The 16861-nt window shown below is 42.9% G+C and overlaps 1 protein-coding gene across 3 annotated transcripts in view; it reads right to left on the bottom strand.

Moving 5' to 3' along the window:
* col14a1a (collagen, type XIV, alpha 1a) overlaps window positions 1-16861 on the bottom strand; it is a 121087-nt gene that overhangs the window by 71634 nt on the left and 32592 nt on the right. For all 3 annotated transcript variants that reach the window (XM_061247041.1, XM_061247049.1, XM_061247058.1), the window contains exons 6-17: window positions 12363-12518; window positions 11918-12037; window positions 10780-10944; window positions 10154-10315; window positions 8887-9044; window positions 7932-8061; window positions 6200-6345; window positions 4690-4819; window positions 3702-3841; window positions 1875-2001; window positions 950-1089; window positions 87-219 (exon numbers count right to left, since the gene is read on the bottom strand). In XM_061247041.1, coding sequence (XP_061103025.1) covers window positions 87-219; window positions 950-1089; window positions 1875-2001; window positions 3702-3841; window positions 4690-4819; window positions 6200-6345; window positions 7932-8061; window positions 8887-9044; window positions 10154-10315; window positions 10780-10944; window positions 11918-12037; window positions 12363-12518 — 1707 coding nt within the window. The remainder of the gene's footprint in view (window positions 1-86; window positions 220-949; window positions 1090-1874; window positions 2002-3701; window positions 3842-4689; window positions 4820-6199; window positions 6346-7931; window positions 8062-8886; window positions 9045-10153; window positions 10316-10779; window positions 10945-11917; window positions 12038-12362; window positions 12519-16861) is intronic.

Below are 16861 nucleotides of genomic sequence, written 5' to 3'. Positions count from 1 at the left end.
GACAAGCAAATGATTATCAGAAATTCTGGCTCTGGCACAGTGTTTTTCCAGTTTGTAACCGGGAGTGAGGGTGTCCGCTCTCTTACATGTTGCCTCCAGGGCAGTCACTACATCGCTCTCTGTCTCATCTCTGAAGATTGCAGACAGCGACACCTCATACTCTGTGAACGGCTGCAAGCCGGTGAGCAGGATGGTGTCATCAGCTCCATTCACAACAGTCTTTGACAAGGGACAAGAGAAAGCAAAAAAGCATCAGGCATCAATTGGCACATTCGACCACAGCAATCAATCAGGTCTACAAAGCTGTTAAGAGTACTGAGTGCGGTGATTAGGGATGAATAGAGATGAATAGGGAAGTTGCTAGGGTTAATTAGAATCAGGACATGTTTTAGAGCTTCTTGGTTCTGGAACATTCCACCCAACTGCATGTAGCAGTATTTCTGGACTGCTTGCTCTGGGTAAACATATTGACCTGAAGCTATCTTTAAAGCACAGCTGCGGTAAATCCCGTAATGCATAGAAATCTCTAGATTTTTTCCCCCCCACATTTACAGTATACATCCCCAGCAGGTCAATTCTGTGCACACTTTTCACAACCTGAACCTGTTACTAAGAAACATACATCTGTTTTTTTCATGAGGAAAGATGGTGAATACAGTTTTTCCTAAACAATCCAGGGGCTTTGATGAAGTTTCCTCGGAACAGAACCTGAACTCTCAGAAACTCCATCGCTAAGGCAGCCAGAAAAGAGAATGTTACAGTGTCTGCTATGCAACAAAACAAAACAAAGCATCCCTTGTCTACAAAATAAAACTATGCAGTCCTTGTAGAACAGAAGTCCAAACACATCTCATCAGCACTTATCCTGAGAATATATCAGTGGATTATTGCAATGGCAACCATAGCATTTTTTTCATCTCCCGCATCAAAAGGACATGGTAACACTGACCTCTTTTGCATCTCCCCCACTGACGGGCATCCAGGTCAGCTTGTAGAAGACAATGTCATCTGCAGCGTGCTGCCAGCCCACCCGGAAGCTGTCTGTGGATACCTCGCTGGTTCTAAGGTCAAGGGGCTCTGGCACCAGCCCTGAGTGAAGCATTGAAGCATAGGACGCATCAGCAAAGTGCGAACAGTGAATCAGAAGACTGACACAGGAGGGGAAGTTAGTGACATCCTGCTAATCTCTCTTGCATGCCATCCTCTACAACAGTGGTCTTCAGTGTTCAGGACCAGGGTTAAGGTGAAAACAAAAACCAGCAGACCCAGTAGCTCTCCAGGACCAGGGCTGGAGACCACTGCTGAAAATGGCAGGAAGCCGGTGAGAAAGTTTAAATGAGGCCATTCTCTAGACCTGCTACTCAGCCCTGGTAAAGAATACACTCTCAGAAATACAGGTACGAAAAGTGCTGGGACGGTACCATATAGTGTAAAAAAAATTGTACCTTTGCTTGGAAAACATACTCACTCACCCAAAGTACCCAAAGAGAACATTACTGTACTTTCAGGGTACAAATGTACCTCCACTGTAACTTTATTCCTGAAAGTGTAGTTTCAAAACTACAACTGAAATCAGAGGCATAGTGTTGTCAACAATTACATAGACTTTCAATTATCTGTGAGTTAAGAAAGACATTTGTGATTCCACCCAGGCTGAGCTAAGCCTCACTGGGATTGGGCTCAATTCCATTTTAATCAAGTTAATTCAGGATATTTTGAAAAGTTGACAGTTGCAATTCAATAAACGAATTAAAGAATCCTCATAGAACATCATGGGCATTTTTCAGTTCCAGTTCAGTTTCTGAACTGAATTAACTGAATTCATGTCAAACCTGGGACTTGCTATTGGTGGCAGAGTGAGAAGAAGGTCTTACTGGTGGTGAAGAGGTCAGTCAAGGACTCAGACTGGCCCTCGTCGTACAGCGCGAAGACGGCCACTGTGTACTCCGTCAGAGAGGTCAGGTTCTTCAGCACCAGAGACGTAACCGGACCCACGTCCAACTGCGTCACAACACAACAGGGACACGGCATCATCATACTGCTTGTGATGGCTGCCTTACCAACAAATACAATGCTACACATTATCACTCATTAGTGATTCGTAACCCTTGTGTAGTCTTAACATTCTCTATAATGCCCTTGTCCTCAGGGTAAAAAATTACCCACCTTCACTAAACCCTTAAATAAAGCAGCTTAATAGAATTTTAAACCCCAAATCTATTTTTCATGTAGAAACAACCTGTCATCAAAAAACTTTGTCATCAAAGTTTGTGATGAGGGGTGGCCTGTAGCGTAGTGGTTAAGGTAAATGACAGGGACACGCAAGGTCGGTGGTTCTAATCCCGGTGTAGCCACAATAAGATCCGCACAGCCGTTGAGCCCTTGAGCAAGGCCCTTAAACCTGCATTGCTCCAGGGGAGAATTGTCTCCTGCTTAGTCTAATCGACTGTACCTCGCTCCAGATAAGAGCGTCTGCCTAATGCCTGTAATGTAACCATCAAATTTGAAGTCGAAGAATGATCATTTAGGGGGTTTTCTCTGCTGTTAAAGAAAATTGCAGATTCTAAGAAAAGGTTAGAATATTATTGATATTAAGGGAGAACAAATTTGACAATAAAGACAAATATTCATATGCAAGAACAAATATAGAAATGACCCAATAACACCAAAATAGCTACTTATTCTGTTTAAAATGTTAAATGTGTTTTTACAAACATTTTATTCACAAACATTTAAGTAATGTTTGTGAATGCAGAATGCAGCAGCTCGTCTGGTCTTCAACCTTCCCAAATACTCACACGTCACCCCCCTGCTTACTTCCCTCCACTGGCTGCCTGTCATGGCTCGCATCAAATTCAAAACATTGGTGCTAGCCTTCCGAGCAGTTAAGGGGTCTTCCCCAGCTTACCTACAAAAAATCATCAGACCCTACACCCCTGCCAGACCTCTTCGTTCAGCCTCCACAGGCCGCTTGGCACCTCCCCCTCTCCGAACCTCCACCTCACGCTCACAACTACTGTCTGTTCTGGTTTCGGTATTTTTAGTTGGCTAGGTAAGCAGTATTTGGATAGTTAAGTTTGGTCACTTTTGCTCTGTTGTTTGTTTGTTTATTTGTTGATTAAAAAAAATATAAATAAATAAATAAAAATAAAAATTTAAAAAAATAAAAATAATAAAAATAAAAATAAAAATAAAAAAATAAAAAAATAGGCCCTGGTCCTTATCTTTGTTGTACGGGTAGCAATTGAAATTGTACTTCCCTCTAGGGTCTTTCAGCGCACTTACCCCTGGTTATGGGTATGCACTTTGTTGTACGTCGCTCTGGATAAGAGCGTCTGCCAAATGCCAATAATGTAATGTAATGTAATGTAATACTCAAGCTTCTAACTGACATCTTTGACAGAAATTAGTTAAAGAGTCATAAATGGTTGATAGGGCACTCTATGTGTGAAGTGTTATTTAAATACTGTTTAAAAGTCCATTGACCTTGGTATTTTTGAAGTTCAATATTAGAACGCAGACGGACCATTGTAATTCCAAGGTTACGTACTTACAGTGGAGGTGTGTGAATGTCATGTAAACCTTGTTGGTTTAGTATCAGTATCTGTGGCTCTTTTTTATGAAAGTACACATGAACATTTCCATGTCAGCTGGCCAATCACGGCGATTTGCTGCGTGGAGAAGTGTGAACAAGGACTTGCCTCATTGGTCGGGCCGCCATCGGTTGAGATGTACATGATCCGGTAACCCCTGGCATCCATGGATGGAGGGTCCCACGCCACCCTTGCAGAGCTGTGGTCGATGTCCGAAATCTTCAGGTTTTGGGGTGGACTCAGTGGCACTGGGAAGTGTCACAAAAGGAGGTCAGAAGCCACACCCTAACATTGATGCATGCCTTTGAGTGGTATCCAAATTCCCCAAGCCCATTACCATCTAATGGGAATATTTTCATTTTCTGTGATATAAATTTTGATGATATACAATAATAAATCCAGTCCAGTCCAATTCATGTATTTGATGTAGAGCAAAAATGGGTAACACTTTATAATAAGGTTGCATTAATTGGCATGAACGAATGGAGTTCTTAAACTAACTACTGAAAGGTTAACCTGTACACCTTTATGTATTTGTACATCATCAATTCATGTTAACAACTACATTACTTAATGTCAACTCATATTGGAATGGAAAAAATGGGTAATGAATTTGTTAGTGGTTAAATAATCATAAGTTTATCCTATGGTTTACTAAATGGTTTACTAATGTATAAATATTAATGTAACTTATACATTAGTTAGTAGTTAACAAATACAGTAACTAATGAAAAGTTAATTTCAAGCACAATGTATTTGTACATCAATTCATTCATGTTAACAACTACATTAATGTTCAACAAAAATGTTCTCCACCTCTGTGAATTTCAAAATATCAGTTTTGGAGATAAAGTAAAGTATCTAAAGCAAAATCTTGCAATATTATTTTTTTCATTCAAGTGAAAGAACACTTTGCTCACCCCAGTTTCAGAGCTCAACCTTCACCCTAAGAACGCCAAGATTGGACCGAACTAAACCAATATTGACACTGAAATTGGACACCACCACGATAACAGAAAGGTCACGGGATCAACCTCTCTCTGACCTGTGCGACATACCGAGGCAGGAGCTGCTGTTGGATAGGGAGGAGACTTACATGTGGTCTCCTGGCTGGTCATTGGGTCACTGGCTTCTTCCCCATACAGGGCATACACTGTGACCGTGTACTCCGTGTCGGGGGTCAGTCCCTCCAGCTCTACTTCAGTCAACGGCTCAGCCACCTTCAACTGCACAGAGACGTGGGCCCAGTCAGTCAGGCCACCAGTAGAGCCCCAATGTTCTCCATCTCTTTACCTCCCACTCTCTGATTGGTTCTAGCATGTTTAGCATCTAGCGTCATGTGATAGATCAACGGTTGGGTCAATGATGTGAATTGGCACCTCCTATTTAAACTCTGCTTACACAAGTTTGTCAGAAGAAATAAGTGAATGTTGTTTTACTGACAAAGCACACCTGTTTCATTTGAGTGTGTAAACCTGAACAGCCTCATAGTACTTGAAGTTTATGGTCTGCAAAGATTCAACAGCAGATTCCCAGAGAAGATCCAGCAAAGCTGGATAACAGTGCTAACTGTGCAAGTGCTAACTGTGGCCAGTATCCCTGCAGGGCAAGACACAGTTGGCTGTAGCTTAGCTCAGTGATGAGAGGGGTCAGTTTGTATTTGAATAGTGTATTACATAACCTCACAAAACAAACCAAAGTCAACAGTGAAAAAAAAAAACATCCTGGAAGGAATAGAGAAACCTTAGGAGAAACCAGGCTCATCATTCGGCAGCACGCACAACTGGTCTGCACATGAAGTGTCTTCCTCTAGCTCATGTCTGTGTGAGTGATGTGATAAGAAGTGGTGGGTTACATCATGTGTTTTGGAGGGGTTTTGGCGAACTCCACATGTTTTGAGGCACTCCATGGAATCGATGGTGAAGGTTGTTGTAATGAGTGCTTACAAAAAACATAATTGGGCATTCCAAATTGGTCAGAAAAAAAAAAAGATAAAAACATTAAACTATGCTTTCATTCATCATTAATGACTATTAAACTTCCTAAATGTTGTTTATGAGTTAGCGAACATTGATTAATATTAGCAAAGTATGCATTGCTAAGATGAGAGTAGATATAAAATAAATAAATATATAAATCATAAATAAAAATCTGTACTGAATAAACCTGTGTGGAATTCTTTTGATTTCTGAAAAGGAAGTATAGGATTCATATCTGAATCTGGAAGCCCTAGCTTCCTTCTTAATATCACATTCACTCAGGCCGGACTGTAAATCAACACTGCGTTTTTTAAGGTTAAAACTGCGCCATAATCGAAAGCATTCCTCGATCGCTGACCCTGGACTGACTTGAAAAGCACGCTCTGCTTGAGGGTTGGCTGCTGAGCGTAGTCGAGTGCCTCTGTAGAGTTTCGCGTTTCAATGAGATGGAACAGCTCGAATCACTGAGTAGAAAAGCTTAATGGCAGGGGACCACGACTGGAAGGGGCTACTGTTACAGTGCGTGCTCTGCAGGAAGACGGAAGGGCTCGAGTGAAGTGGCGGTGCTCTGGGCCAGATTCAGGACCCCCCCCCCCCCGCTCCCGCCATTCCGGCTCCCCGTTTCACCTCCTTCTCGTCCGTGGACTCAGTGTCAGTCAGCGGGGCGTACAGGATCATGTACCCAGTGGCCCCCTCCACAGGCTTCCACTGGGCCCGCATGGTGCTGTGGGTCACCTCCGACAGCTGCAGGTCATTCACCATCGGCAAGGCCACTGCGACAAAGGAAGTGAGGTCACATTCCCTAATGAGGCTGCTGTGGAAACAATCCCCAGCCCCAGTATCCCACCCCACCCCATGCCACTGCTGCCTGCCCAGAAGCTTGAAGCAAAAGAATATTCACACTGCTGAATATGTGTTTGTGTCTGTGCGTAGACTCCAGTCTAGAAGAGGCCTTCCTCACTAAGGCACTGAAGAATGAGCCTTTGGTGTCAGCCTTGGAACAACTTGGCTACAGATGCAGACATTTAGTATTTATTGGTAATGTCCACAGACATTACCAGACATACCACAGAGAAGGAAATAGCCAAAAAAGGGTGGTACCCCTTGTCATTGCTTAATCATTATTTTGTACCTTTTTTATTTGTAAAGGGTACTTATTTCAAACCAAGAACAGAATTGCACCTTTCAGGGTACATTTGGAAAATTTGTATCTTAAAGAACAAAAATGTACCTCCATGTACCTCCACTGCACCTTTATTTCTGAGAGTGTAGGTAAGGGGTCTGAAATTGGCAGGAATGTCAAAACTACATGGAAAGCAGCTTGCACGATATTTCTCCATCTTAGCAATAATAAGTAGTTGCCATATTCGGAGGCAGCGCTGCTACCTATACCCCTAATGAACCTGCAAGTGTAAATGTCATTATTCTGTACTGTGTGTCAATAGTGCTAATGTCGTTTGATGTTACTTTGGTATGTGGACATGAATAAAAGTATAAAAATGCGTGTGTGTGTGTGTGTGTGTGTACGTGTACGTGCTTGTGTGCATGGCTGTGTGTGTGTGTGTTGTTCGTGTGCGTGCTTGTGTGCATGGCTGTGTGTGTGTGTGTGTGTGTGTACGTGTACTTGTGCGTGCTTGTGTGCATGGCTGTGTGTGGGTGTGTAACTCAGCAGTTTTGACTTATGAGGTGTGGAGCTGATTCCAAGGCTGGTGGGTCAGAGGGGAAGGGGGTGACGGACAGGAGGGAACATCAGTGAAAAGGTGAAAAAAGCGCATTACCAAAGATGGCCTTTTTCTTCTGTCACCTTCGAACCGACAGATATAAACCATTTCCACGTCAACACTGGAATTTATAGTCTAGGTCATATATCCCTTTGGTTTATGTTACACTATCAGAGTTTCATTCTGTAAACAATAAGGATTGACCATATTTTATAATTTCTAGAGGTTTATAATATCATACTATCACAGCTGTCTTGTGTATTAAGTCACTATCCGTTACAAAAAAAAGCAAATTATGTTTCTTTAACGCCACATTTTGTTCCCATGGATGAGCTTAACAGTTAAAATGTTACATTTGCACTTATCAGGTGCTCCTATCCAAAGCAATTTGCAGAGCCTCCATTTAAAAAATAAATGTATACTCATTTATACAGCTGGATATATACAAAAGCAATTCCGCTTAAGTACCTTGCTCCGGAGTGCAACTGCAGTGTAGCACTTAGAAATCAAACATTCAGTCCCTGAATTACGAGCCCAGTTTCCGAACCATCATTATTCTGCCACTATTATAAAGTAAGTGAAAGAGAGGAAGCTAATACAACTCGGGGATGAAGGAGGGAGAGGTGTGGGTGACTCACAAGTGGTTTCTGAGCCCCGAAGGGCTTCGCTGGCCACAGCTGTGTACACAGCGAATACAGCGATCTGGTATTCCGTCATAGAGTTGAGGTGGTTCAGCAACACAGAGTCCTCGGTGCCGTCTACCACAACCTGCAGAGGGAGTAGGGATAGACCCTGCTGAAAAACACAGCTCAAGATTTTCAAAACAGATGGTAGCTGGTTCACCAGCTCAGACCAGCTTCCACCTTGACATGGTTTGTCCAGCTCAAGCTATGTTTTGAAACAGCTGGTAGCTGGTTGACCAGCTCATACCCAGCTCAACCAGCTTATGACCAGCTTCATAGCTTGACCATGCATAGCTGGATCTTACAGCAGGGTAAGGGCAGGTAGTATCATGAAAATTGGCTAACCCAGGAAACGTTCCAGAAATGGACCTGTGCAAGAAATGATGGTCGATCCTCCTCCTTCTACCTGAAGGTACGAATGATGTCGTAGAGCGCATTAAATTCCATGACCGTGATATGTTAATTTGTTGAATCAGGTGTCATAGAGTTGAGTTAGAACAAAAGGTTGGACCCATAGTCTGCCACAATAGGTTGATTACTTAACCAGTGGCTTCATTAAGTCTTGTAATGCAGAAGAAAAAAAAGAAGTCTGCAAAAGATCATTGCCCTAATCAGGAGCAATCTGAGTTACTGCAATCAAATCAGGCCTGGATAATTTCTTGGATAAGCCAATTCTTATGTCATTGGACTGTAGGGGTCACCAGACTTTAAGTGGGGCTAACTGTTCATCAGCCTACTGGAGCGCCGACAGATGAGGTTTAGCTGGCTAAGAACAATGACGTTTCCCCACATACGCTCGTTGTTAGCACATGGAGCACTTAAACTGACAACCGTGCTAATGAAAGCAGGGAAAGAATAGGACACTTGGCAGTACTGTCATCTATCTTTTCGACAGTCGCGCATTGATTACCTCGTCAGGCTGGCCTCCCTGGGTGGGATAGTACACCACTCGATACTTTTCCACTGCCCCTGGGGCATGGCTCCAAGAAACACGGAAACCCCTCGCTGACACTTCTGATGTCACCAGGTCCTGAGGGGCACCCGTTGTCGGCTGGTTGTCAGACTCCCCTGAAGAGATATTTGCATCTATTTTTACACAACAATCACTCCACACTCCATATGTATCCACTCCACACTGCATACTTCATATGTACTGCATATCCAATCCATACTCCATTTGCATATCAACTCTACACTCCATATGCATCTACTCCACACTCCATACTCCATGCGTATCCATTCCATACTCTATATGTTCCACACTAGCCATGAAGGCAGCATTACAAACATTTGGTCAAAATGAATTCTGGCTCTTTCAGTTGTTTCAGTAGAACTATAATCATCACAAGAACATAAATCCATGAAATGTCATGCCAAGTCAAAGCAAATGTATTTGTCTACAGGCAACAATAGGCAGATCTAACAATATGATATACAGTATCCCCTTCGTAACTCCCTGTATTAGCTACCTACAGCTCCCTGTATAACCTAGCAAATTGGGCAGCTAAAAGAACTGCTCCTTTGTAGCTTTAAAATATTACACCTCTGTCTGTTCTGGTCCCCGGTGGCGGAATAAGCCTGCCACTGTGGTCAAGATAGCCAAAACCCTAACCACTATTACAGGTACAGTATAGCTTTGTAACATAGATGATCTGTATATGTTTGTTAAGCACTTATTGATTACAACTGTACCTTCTGCAACTTCTTGGTGATATTTTGTATTCCTGAGAAGAACACTGTTCTGCATGACAGCCACTTCTGGATGACGGTAATATAATGCAAAGTATTTTAACATTCATGAAAATGCCTGTCATTTTTTGAAGCTTGCTTTACTCTTGTGTATTATCCTGATTCTTGATAGTTAACATTCTTTCTGTTGAACTCGCTGTATAATTGAAGGACCTTTCATAATGCAGGATTTTCAGTACAATTCCTTGAAGGGTACTTTGTGTGAAAAAAAAAAAAAAAAAAAAAAAAAAAAAAAAAATTGCCCTTGTCCTTATCTTTGTTGTACAGGTAGCAGTTGAAATTGTACTTACCTCTAGGGTCTTTCAGCGAACTTATCCCTGGTTATGGGTATGCACTTTGTTGTACGTCGCTCTGGATAAGAGCGTCTGCCAAATGCCAATAATGTAATGTAATGTAATGTAATGTGTGCTTTTGGGAGAAGACCACACCTTTGATCTCCTTGTCCTGCTGCTCGACACGGTCGCACACGGTCTTGGTCAGGCTCTCCACGATGGAGCTCATGATGCTGAAGTCGGCCACGTTGTAGACGTGAGTCCCATCAGGCTCGGAGGCGATGGCCTTCAGCTCATTCTCGTCCGCATTCTTCACACCTTAGGGTGGAGGGAAAGACATTACAACATCGTCACTCTTTTCCACACTTCTCTAATAATTTACTTCAGATTTTTCCCATTTTCTCCCAATTTGGTTGCCAATTGTACCCTATCTATTCCAATTACTCCTGTTAGCTAGGATACACCATCTACAACCCGTCCCCCGGCGGCCCGAGGAGATCTATTGATCCAGAGAGCGACACGCCTTCTCCAAGCCGGATTGCCTCATCTCGCAACCGTGATTCAGAGGCGACCGGGGTGCTGCTCGGGGTGACCTTCAATTGCCGCTTTTCTACACGGCAATTGAAGGTCATTCCAGCACAGCTGCTAAGCTTTTTCACAACACAACATTTCCTACATTCATGAAATCTGAAGATGTTTTGATACTCCCCAAAGGTTTAATTTTGAGTCCCACACCATTCAGAAAGGGTCATATCAAAGTGTAATTTTTCCCTTTTTCATACCGATGGCGAAAAGCTCAACACCCGCATTGCGAAGGCTTTCCGCGGGAGGAATGACATCATCTTGGGATTTTCCGTCCGTTATCAGGATCCCAATTTTGGGAACATTGGCCCGAGATCCAGATTCTGGCTTGAAGCTGTTCTCCAGGATATAGGTAAGTGCAAGGCCTTAAAAAACATATGGAGGAAAAACAGCGATAAAGTGAGAGAAATCACACAGTGTAGAACAGTCACACCATTGTAGAACAGGAAAAAGACACATTTTTTATATGGAATGACACAGGTGTCAATAGCTTAGCTGACCCACAATGAACCTCTCATGTCTAATGAAATTGGCACTGGTGCGAGAAAAAGAAAATTATATACATAACATTTTATAGGTACACAGTAACATTTGTTATAGAATGTAATTTAAGCAGAAGAGAAAGGAATGAATCCACACACTGTTGCAAACACTGACAAGTGACAATACAGCCATTTTTCCACCCACATATATCAGGTACAAGGCATTCTTTCTGTCTCTGAAATGGACCAGCGCAGACAGTTAATAGAGCGGTCATTGTACCCATTAGCATGAACCAGGGCACGCTGCTGCACAGCGGTCGCTGTTCAGAGCAGGCACTTAAATAGCAATCACTGTGGTTCTCAGCATGGAGCAGGTCATGTGGTCACACAGCAATCACTGTACCTGTCTGTGTTAACTATGTCTGGGAGAGGCTGCTTGGTGACTCATCTTGTTAAGGTGTTCTTCCAGAGCACAGATGGACCCTACACTGTAGTACTGAATCTGGACCGTGCCAGTGCTGACTGTGGGTGGCAGCCCCATAGGACAGTTGGCTCTAGTGTGAACACGGGGTGGAGACTGCAGCCCACATGCTGCCAGTTGAGCTAGGGATGATGTCTTCCTCTGTCTGTGCTAGACCAACGTGCAAACTAAAAAGTGGAGGCTGACATTACATTCTTGGGTGGAAAGCATTTGTTCTCCTGAATTGAAAAAGGTTGCAGCAATGTGTGCTGAATGAATTGGGGTGGATGGTACTATTTGAAAAAAAAATTAATAACTAGGTCTGGTGGTTTAGACTGCAGTCACTTTACCTGACTGTATTAGCCAGGGCAGGCAGCTATAGAGTGGTTACTGTACCCGTCAGTGTGTTCCCTCCTTTGTAGGGCAGGTTCTTCACTGCATCAATCACAGACTCCTTGGTGCTGAAGGCATTCAGGTGCCACTCGATCCTGGGGTCCCCGCTGTACTGGGCCAGGCCTGAATACCCAAACACACTAATAAGGGAATTCTGGACTGGATTCAGTCAACATTTTGAGTTGGACTGACTTATATTATTCACACTGCCAATTGACACTGTTCACATTCAAATTCATCAATCACACAACGAGCTTGCCAAACTACGTTCATAAACATGATGAAAAATGTTGGAATAACATGACGTGTTGAAGTTAGGGAGACATTTTGATTGAATCCAGGCCTCTGCTACCCTTCAAATCCAAGAAATGCAGGAACAACTGAACAGCAGGGCTCAATCCCATTGGGATAAATGCTGGAAAAGGAAGGGCGATACGGCGCCTCTCACCAATCCGGGTCTTGTCAATTCCTACGGAGAAGGCGTTCACCAGGTTCTCCAGGAACATTCGGACCAGTCGGAAGTTTATCCGCCCAATGCTCCAGGAACCGTCCACCAAGATCACGATGTCCGCAATCGCTGGGGTCGTGCAGACAAACTGGTCCACTGCAACCAAAGAAAGGCAACGCATGAGCCCCTGAACATGCAAGAACACACAAACGGGGCCCTGGTTTCACACATGAAACAATGAAAGTAAAGATAGAGTGCAGGTCCTGTCCCCCATGTAAGTGCAGACGGTCACTGTCTATTGTGTTATTCAAAGGTGAAAATAAGAAACCTTCCAGACTGCTTTTGACAAATATCTCTTTATTGTTTTAATCCATGACACAACAACAAAATGAGTAGGGGGAAAAATGCAGTAGAACAAACTGACAACATTTCAAGTGTGGACCAAGCCAGTCCTCTTTAGCACAGCTCCATTACAACTTGTAAAGTTGTAAAGTTTGTCCTAACCTGCCACAGGGAGATCTACTCCCCTTGTAGACCGTAAAACATCAGGAAGTGCCTGTAGTGCTCTGGGCACTGTCCAGATCCAACAGATCCACTGTAAAATGTGTGGGAAAACGACCTCCTTTAAGGCCAGCGCTCAGAGATAAGCTGGAGAACGGATAAACACACATTTGAGCCCAGAGGGTGATTTATGCATTTCAGAGTGCACCATAAATCTAAGGGTTGGCTTAGAACACATAGCACGACAATACATCTTTTCTCTAGCCCTTTGTTTATTTATAGTTAAAAGTCCATCTGCCTGCAATCAACAGTGTATCTCCTGCTGCGGCAAAGGTGTTGGGCACCCAAAAGTTCCTGCCTAATGATGTATTTTTGTTCTTGCTTTTGAAAAAGGGCAAGTGGCCATTTCTAGTTGACAGTGAGTTACATCTGCAAGTCTCCTGCAAAGCTGGAGAGCGCTATGGGTGGCATTAGGAGGGGAAATTGATTGTGGTTGGGAGGGGAAATGTGAGGCGCAATATTTGGATACAAGAAAAGGCCATTTTGTTGCAAGGGAAATGAGCGATTTACAAACTCATATGCAATTCACCAGAGACATACAGTATCTCATCCTGCATGGTCGAGTTCACATCAATCATAGACTGATCAGTGCAGGAGATTTAAGAAAATAAATTGTGATATTTTCTAATATAAAAGTTTGCTCAGTCATTCCTGATTGACGGTTAATTTTAAGTGCTTCCCAACTGTGCACATTAAATGTAATGCTGTAAACAGCTGGAATTACGCTGTTCTGGAAAAAATGGCTGAAATACAGTGAGCTCAGCATGACATCGTTTTTTCTTGATTTGCCTCTGTACTCTAATTTTAGATATGTAATCAAACAATTAACATGTGGTTAGATTCTCAGCTTTTATTAGCACATTGGCACAACTCCGGTCCTCATGTTGAACCACACCGATAACAGACTCCAAAGCAATCAAAAGCGTAGAATAGATACTGAAAGCTCTCTGTACCAATGGAGCACCTGACTAATCAGAAATGCCTGTGAAGAAATGTTGGTCCCAGCATTATGGTGCCCTGAAAAGGGGGGGCTATGTACAAACTGGTGAAACCAAAGTGAAACCTGAAATAAAAACTGAGAATGTGCACTTTAACCACAAATTAATTGTTTGATTACAAATCTAAAATTGTGGAGTCCAGAGCCAAAGTAAGAAGCACTCGTTGCTCCAACCTCTGCTGTTGATTCAGTAGTAAAGACAAGTAAATCTCTCCACCAAACCGAACAAAGTCAGCTTTTTCTTTTCACGCCTAAAATGGGCTTGCACAAACACGAGTCAGAAAAGCAGACGTCGTACATGGCTCAACAGGCAAACAGCGAGCTGAAAATCAATAAGCGGGGGTCCCCGTTGGTCTAAACCCTCCCTCCCTGGGAATAGCCCTGCTGGGCTGTCGGCCTTAAAGGAATACACCAACATTTTGAGAAATATACCTTTTTTTCCAACTCACCCAGGCTTAGACAAGATGTTCGATTTCATTTTCATTTTTAGCAAAATGTGTTAGCTTAGTGTAAAGACTTGAAGCCTATTGGAGTCAGTAGCCTACCTCCTTCAAAGCGAAGAAATACCCCTTACAGCAACTCTGTCTTATTTACACAAGGTATCGTGTATTTGAAATACATGTGCGGGAATATTTTTTAGACAAGAGATGTTGTTTTATGAGTTGTAACTATAACCGCTAAACACACATGTATGCTGGTTGAGCACTGATCCGCGCACCTTCTGAAGGTAGTTCTAAAAGGTAGAACTTCTCAGAAAACAAAAAAAAATTTCCGCATGTGCATGTGTAACTTTGGAGTTGCTGTAAGGTGGATTTCTTCACTTTGAAGGAGGTAGGCTACTGACTCCGATAGGCTTCAAGTGTTTATGCTAAGCTAACATGTTTTGCCAACATGAAAACTGAGCCAGTGAATGCACAAAAAAAAAAAAAAGAAATCAAACATCTTGTCTAAGCCTGGTTAAGTCGGAAAAAAGGTGTATTTCCCAAAATGTTGGTGTTTTCCTTCAACAGAATGAGCCACCCAGCAGCCCGCTGTATGAAAAATGCATCCGAAATGAAAATGTGTTGGTTTCACGCACGGCCACGTTCCAATAAAAGGGACAAATCCAGATGTAATGCCAGGAAGGATCAAGCTTCGGCAGGGGTCTGACTCGTGGGTAATCCCCTTATTTGTGGAAGATTTGGTTCTCCTCGTTTCCCTACTCTTCTCTTCATTGAACAGCACAATATGATAACCAGGCCATGATGTCACATAACCGCTGACAAGACTCGTTTGGTGCATTGCAGGTGCTGTGGATTTGTCGACACTCTCCTCCACTGTGCTTGGAGGAAAGACTCTTCAGAGAATTCTTTTTTTAATAGTCTGCTGGAAAACAAAGACAAGAGAGAGGGAGAAAGACAGATGAGACGGAGACGCATTTCATGTGACAAAACACTGACAATATAATTAATCCACCTTTGTGTGCTCAGAGGGGGGGGGAGTGTGGATTGCTGAATAATGAATTAGCTACACGTGCGTGGCATGTTACAATTACTACACCTATTCATCCAGCGATGACATTTCCCCGACAAATGTGTTCACCCTCCAGACAACAAAACAATCAACAGGGACAGTTATGAAGCTGGCTTTTAAATTATGCGTTCAGATCATATTTCCATCAGAGAAGCATTGTAATTTGGTGTCAGTGGGGGGGGGGGGGTGGTGGGTTTAGGGAAGAGGAGAAAGTAATTATCTAAGATTAGTGGATCACTGTTCTTCTACAGATTGTCATGTTGGTACATACTTCTCCTAAGTTCTTTTCAAACCGCATGTGTGTCTTTTAATGACGGCTATAAGTGCGGAAACTTAATTTGAATAAACTAACATGTAAACTCCTCTCTCCCTTCCCCAGCAATGACATGCCGTCGTTCACACTAACCATAATGGACAGGCCATCCACCAGTTCAAACAAGTTTTAGCACAGTAATGTTTTTCAACTGCAATAAAAATAGGAATTCCCTGTGTAAAAACATTCACCGCTTGGAAGTGCAAACAATAAAGAATAGTAAAGTACTTCATGCAGATACCTGCCAATATAATAACTGAAAATGTCTACAGTAGGACTTGGGAAGGGAAGGGAAGGATAAAAGCCACTAAAGTTTACCCTCAGTGTATCCACTCTGCTCTCTACTGAAAGCAAGCGCTCCGTTTGAGCAGTGAACTAAAGAGCTTTGGGCTTTAGTGCTTCTCATAGCAGAGCTGACGCACACATCAAACACATCAGGACAGTGCGTCTTCGGTGGAAGAGAGGTTATTAACTTGAGGAAAAAGAGATTAGTGGGCGACCCTGGGATTTGGTCTTGCTCAGGGTGATCTCAGAGGACCTGGATGGGACCCTTTCCCCACGTCTGGAAATCGCTGCCCTATTTTCTTTCCAATATGTCAGTCGGAGCTGTTCTTTCCTACATCCTCCGTTTTTTCCCCATCAGTCGAGGGACAATTTTCCTGTTGTTCCCAGATTGGCTTTTATTGGGTTGTATTTATGGTTTTCTGTTTGCAAATGCTGATATAAATGAAGAAAAATTGATTGAATGACTGATGAACTGACTGCGTCTTCATATTCAGAGGATGGAAACAATCTGCATCCACGTCCCTTTCCAGCATTACTTGGAGAATAGTGCTGATGCCTGTAAACCATTCTGTCCCTCAACGACTTCCATTCCGCTGACCGGTTTTATTGCTACTTTCACTGTTTGTCTCATCAGATTAATCCACAAGGTCCAAGTTCTTATATCTGTGGTCATTGCTAGCACTTAGAACTGTACTTCCCTCTAGGGTCTTTCAGCACACTTGTCCCCAATAATGGCTATGCACTTTGTTGTACTTCGCTCTGGATAAAAGCGTCAGCCAAATGCCTGTAATGTAATTTAATGTAATGCCAATGAATGGCCAGATCTGCTCG

Source organism: Conger conger, chromosome 1 (genome assembly GCF_963514075.1).
Source record: "Conger conger chromosome 1, fConCon1.1, whole genome shotgun sequence".
Taxonomy (NCBI): Eukaryota; Metazoa; Chordata; class Actinopteri; order Anguilliformes; family Congridae; genus Conger; species Conger conger.
Note: the sequence above shows the minus strand (reverse complement) of the source record. Positions and strands in the feature narration are given on the sequence as shown.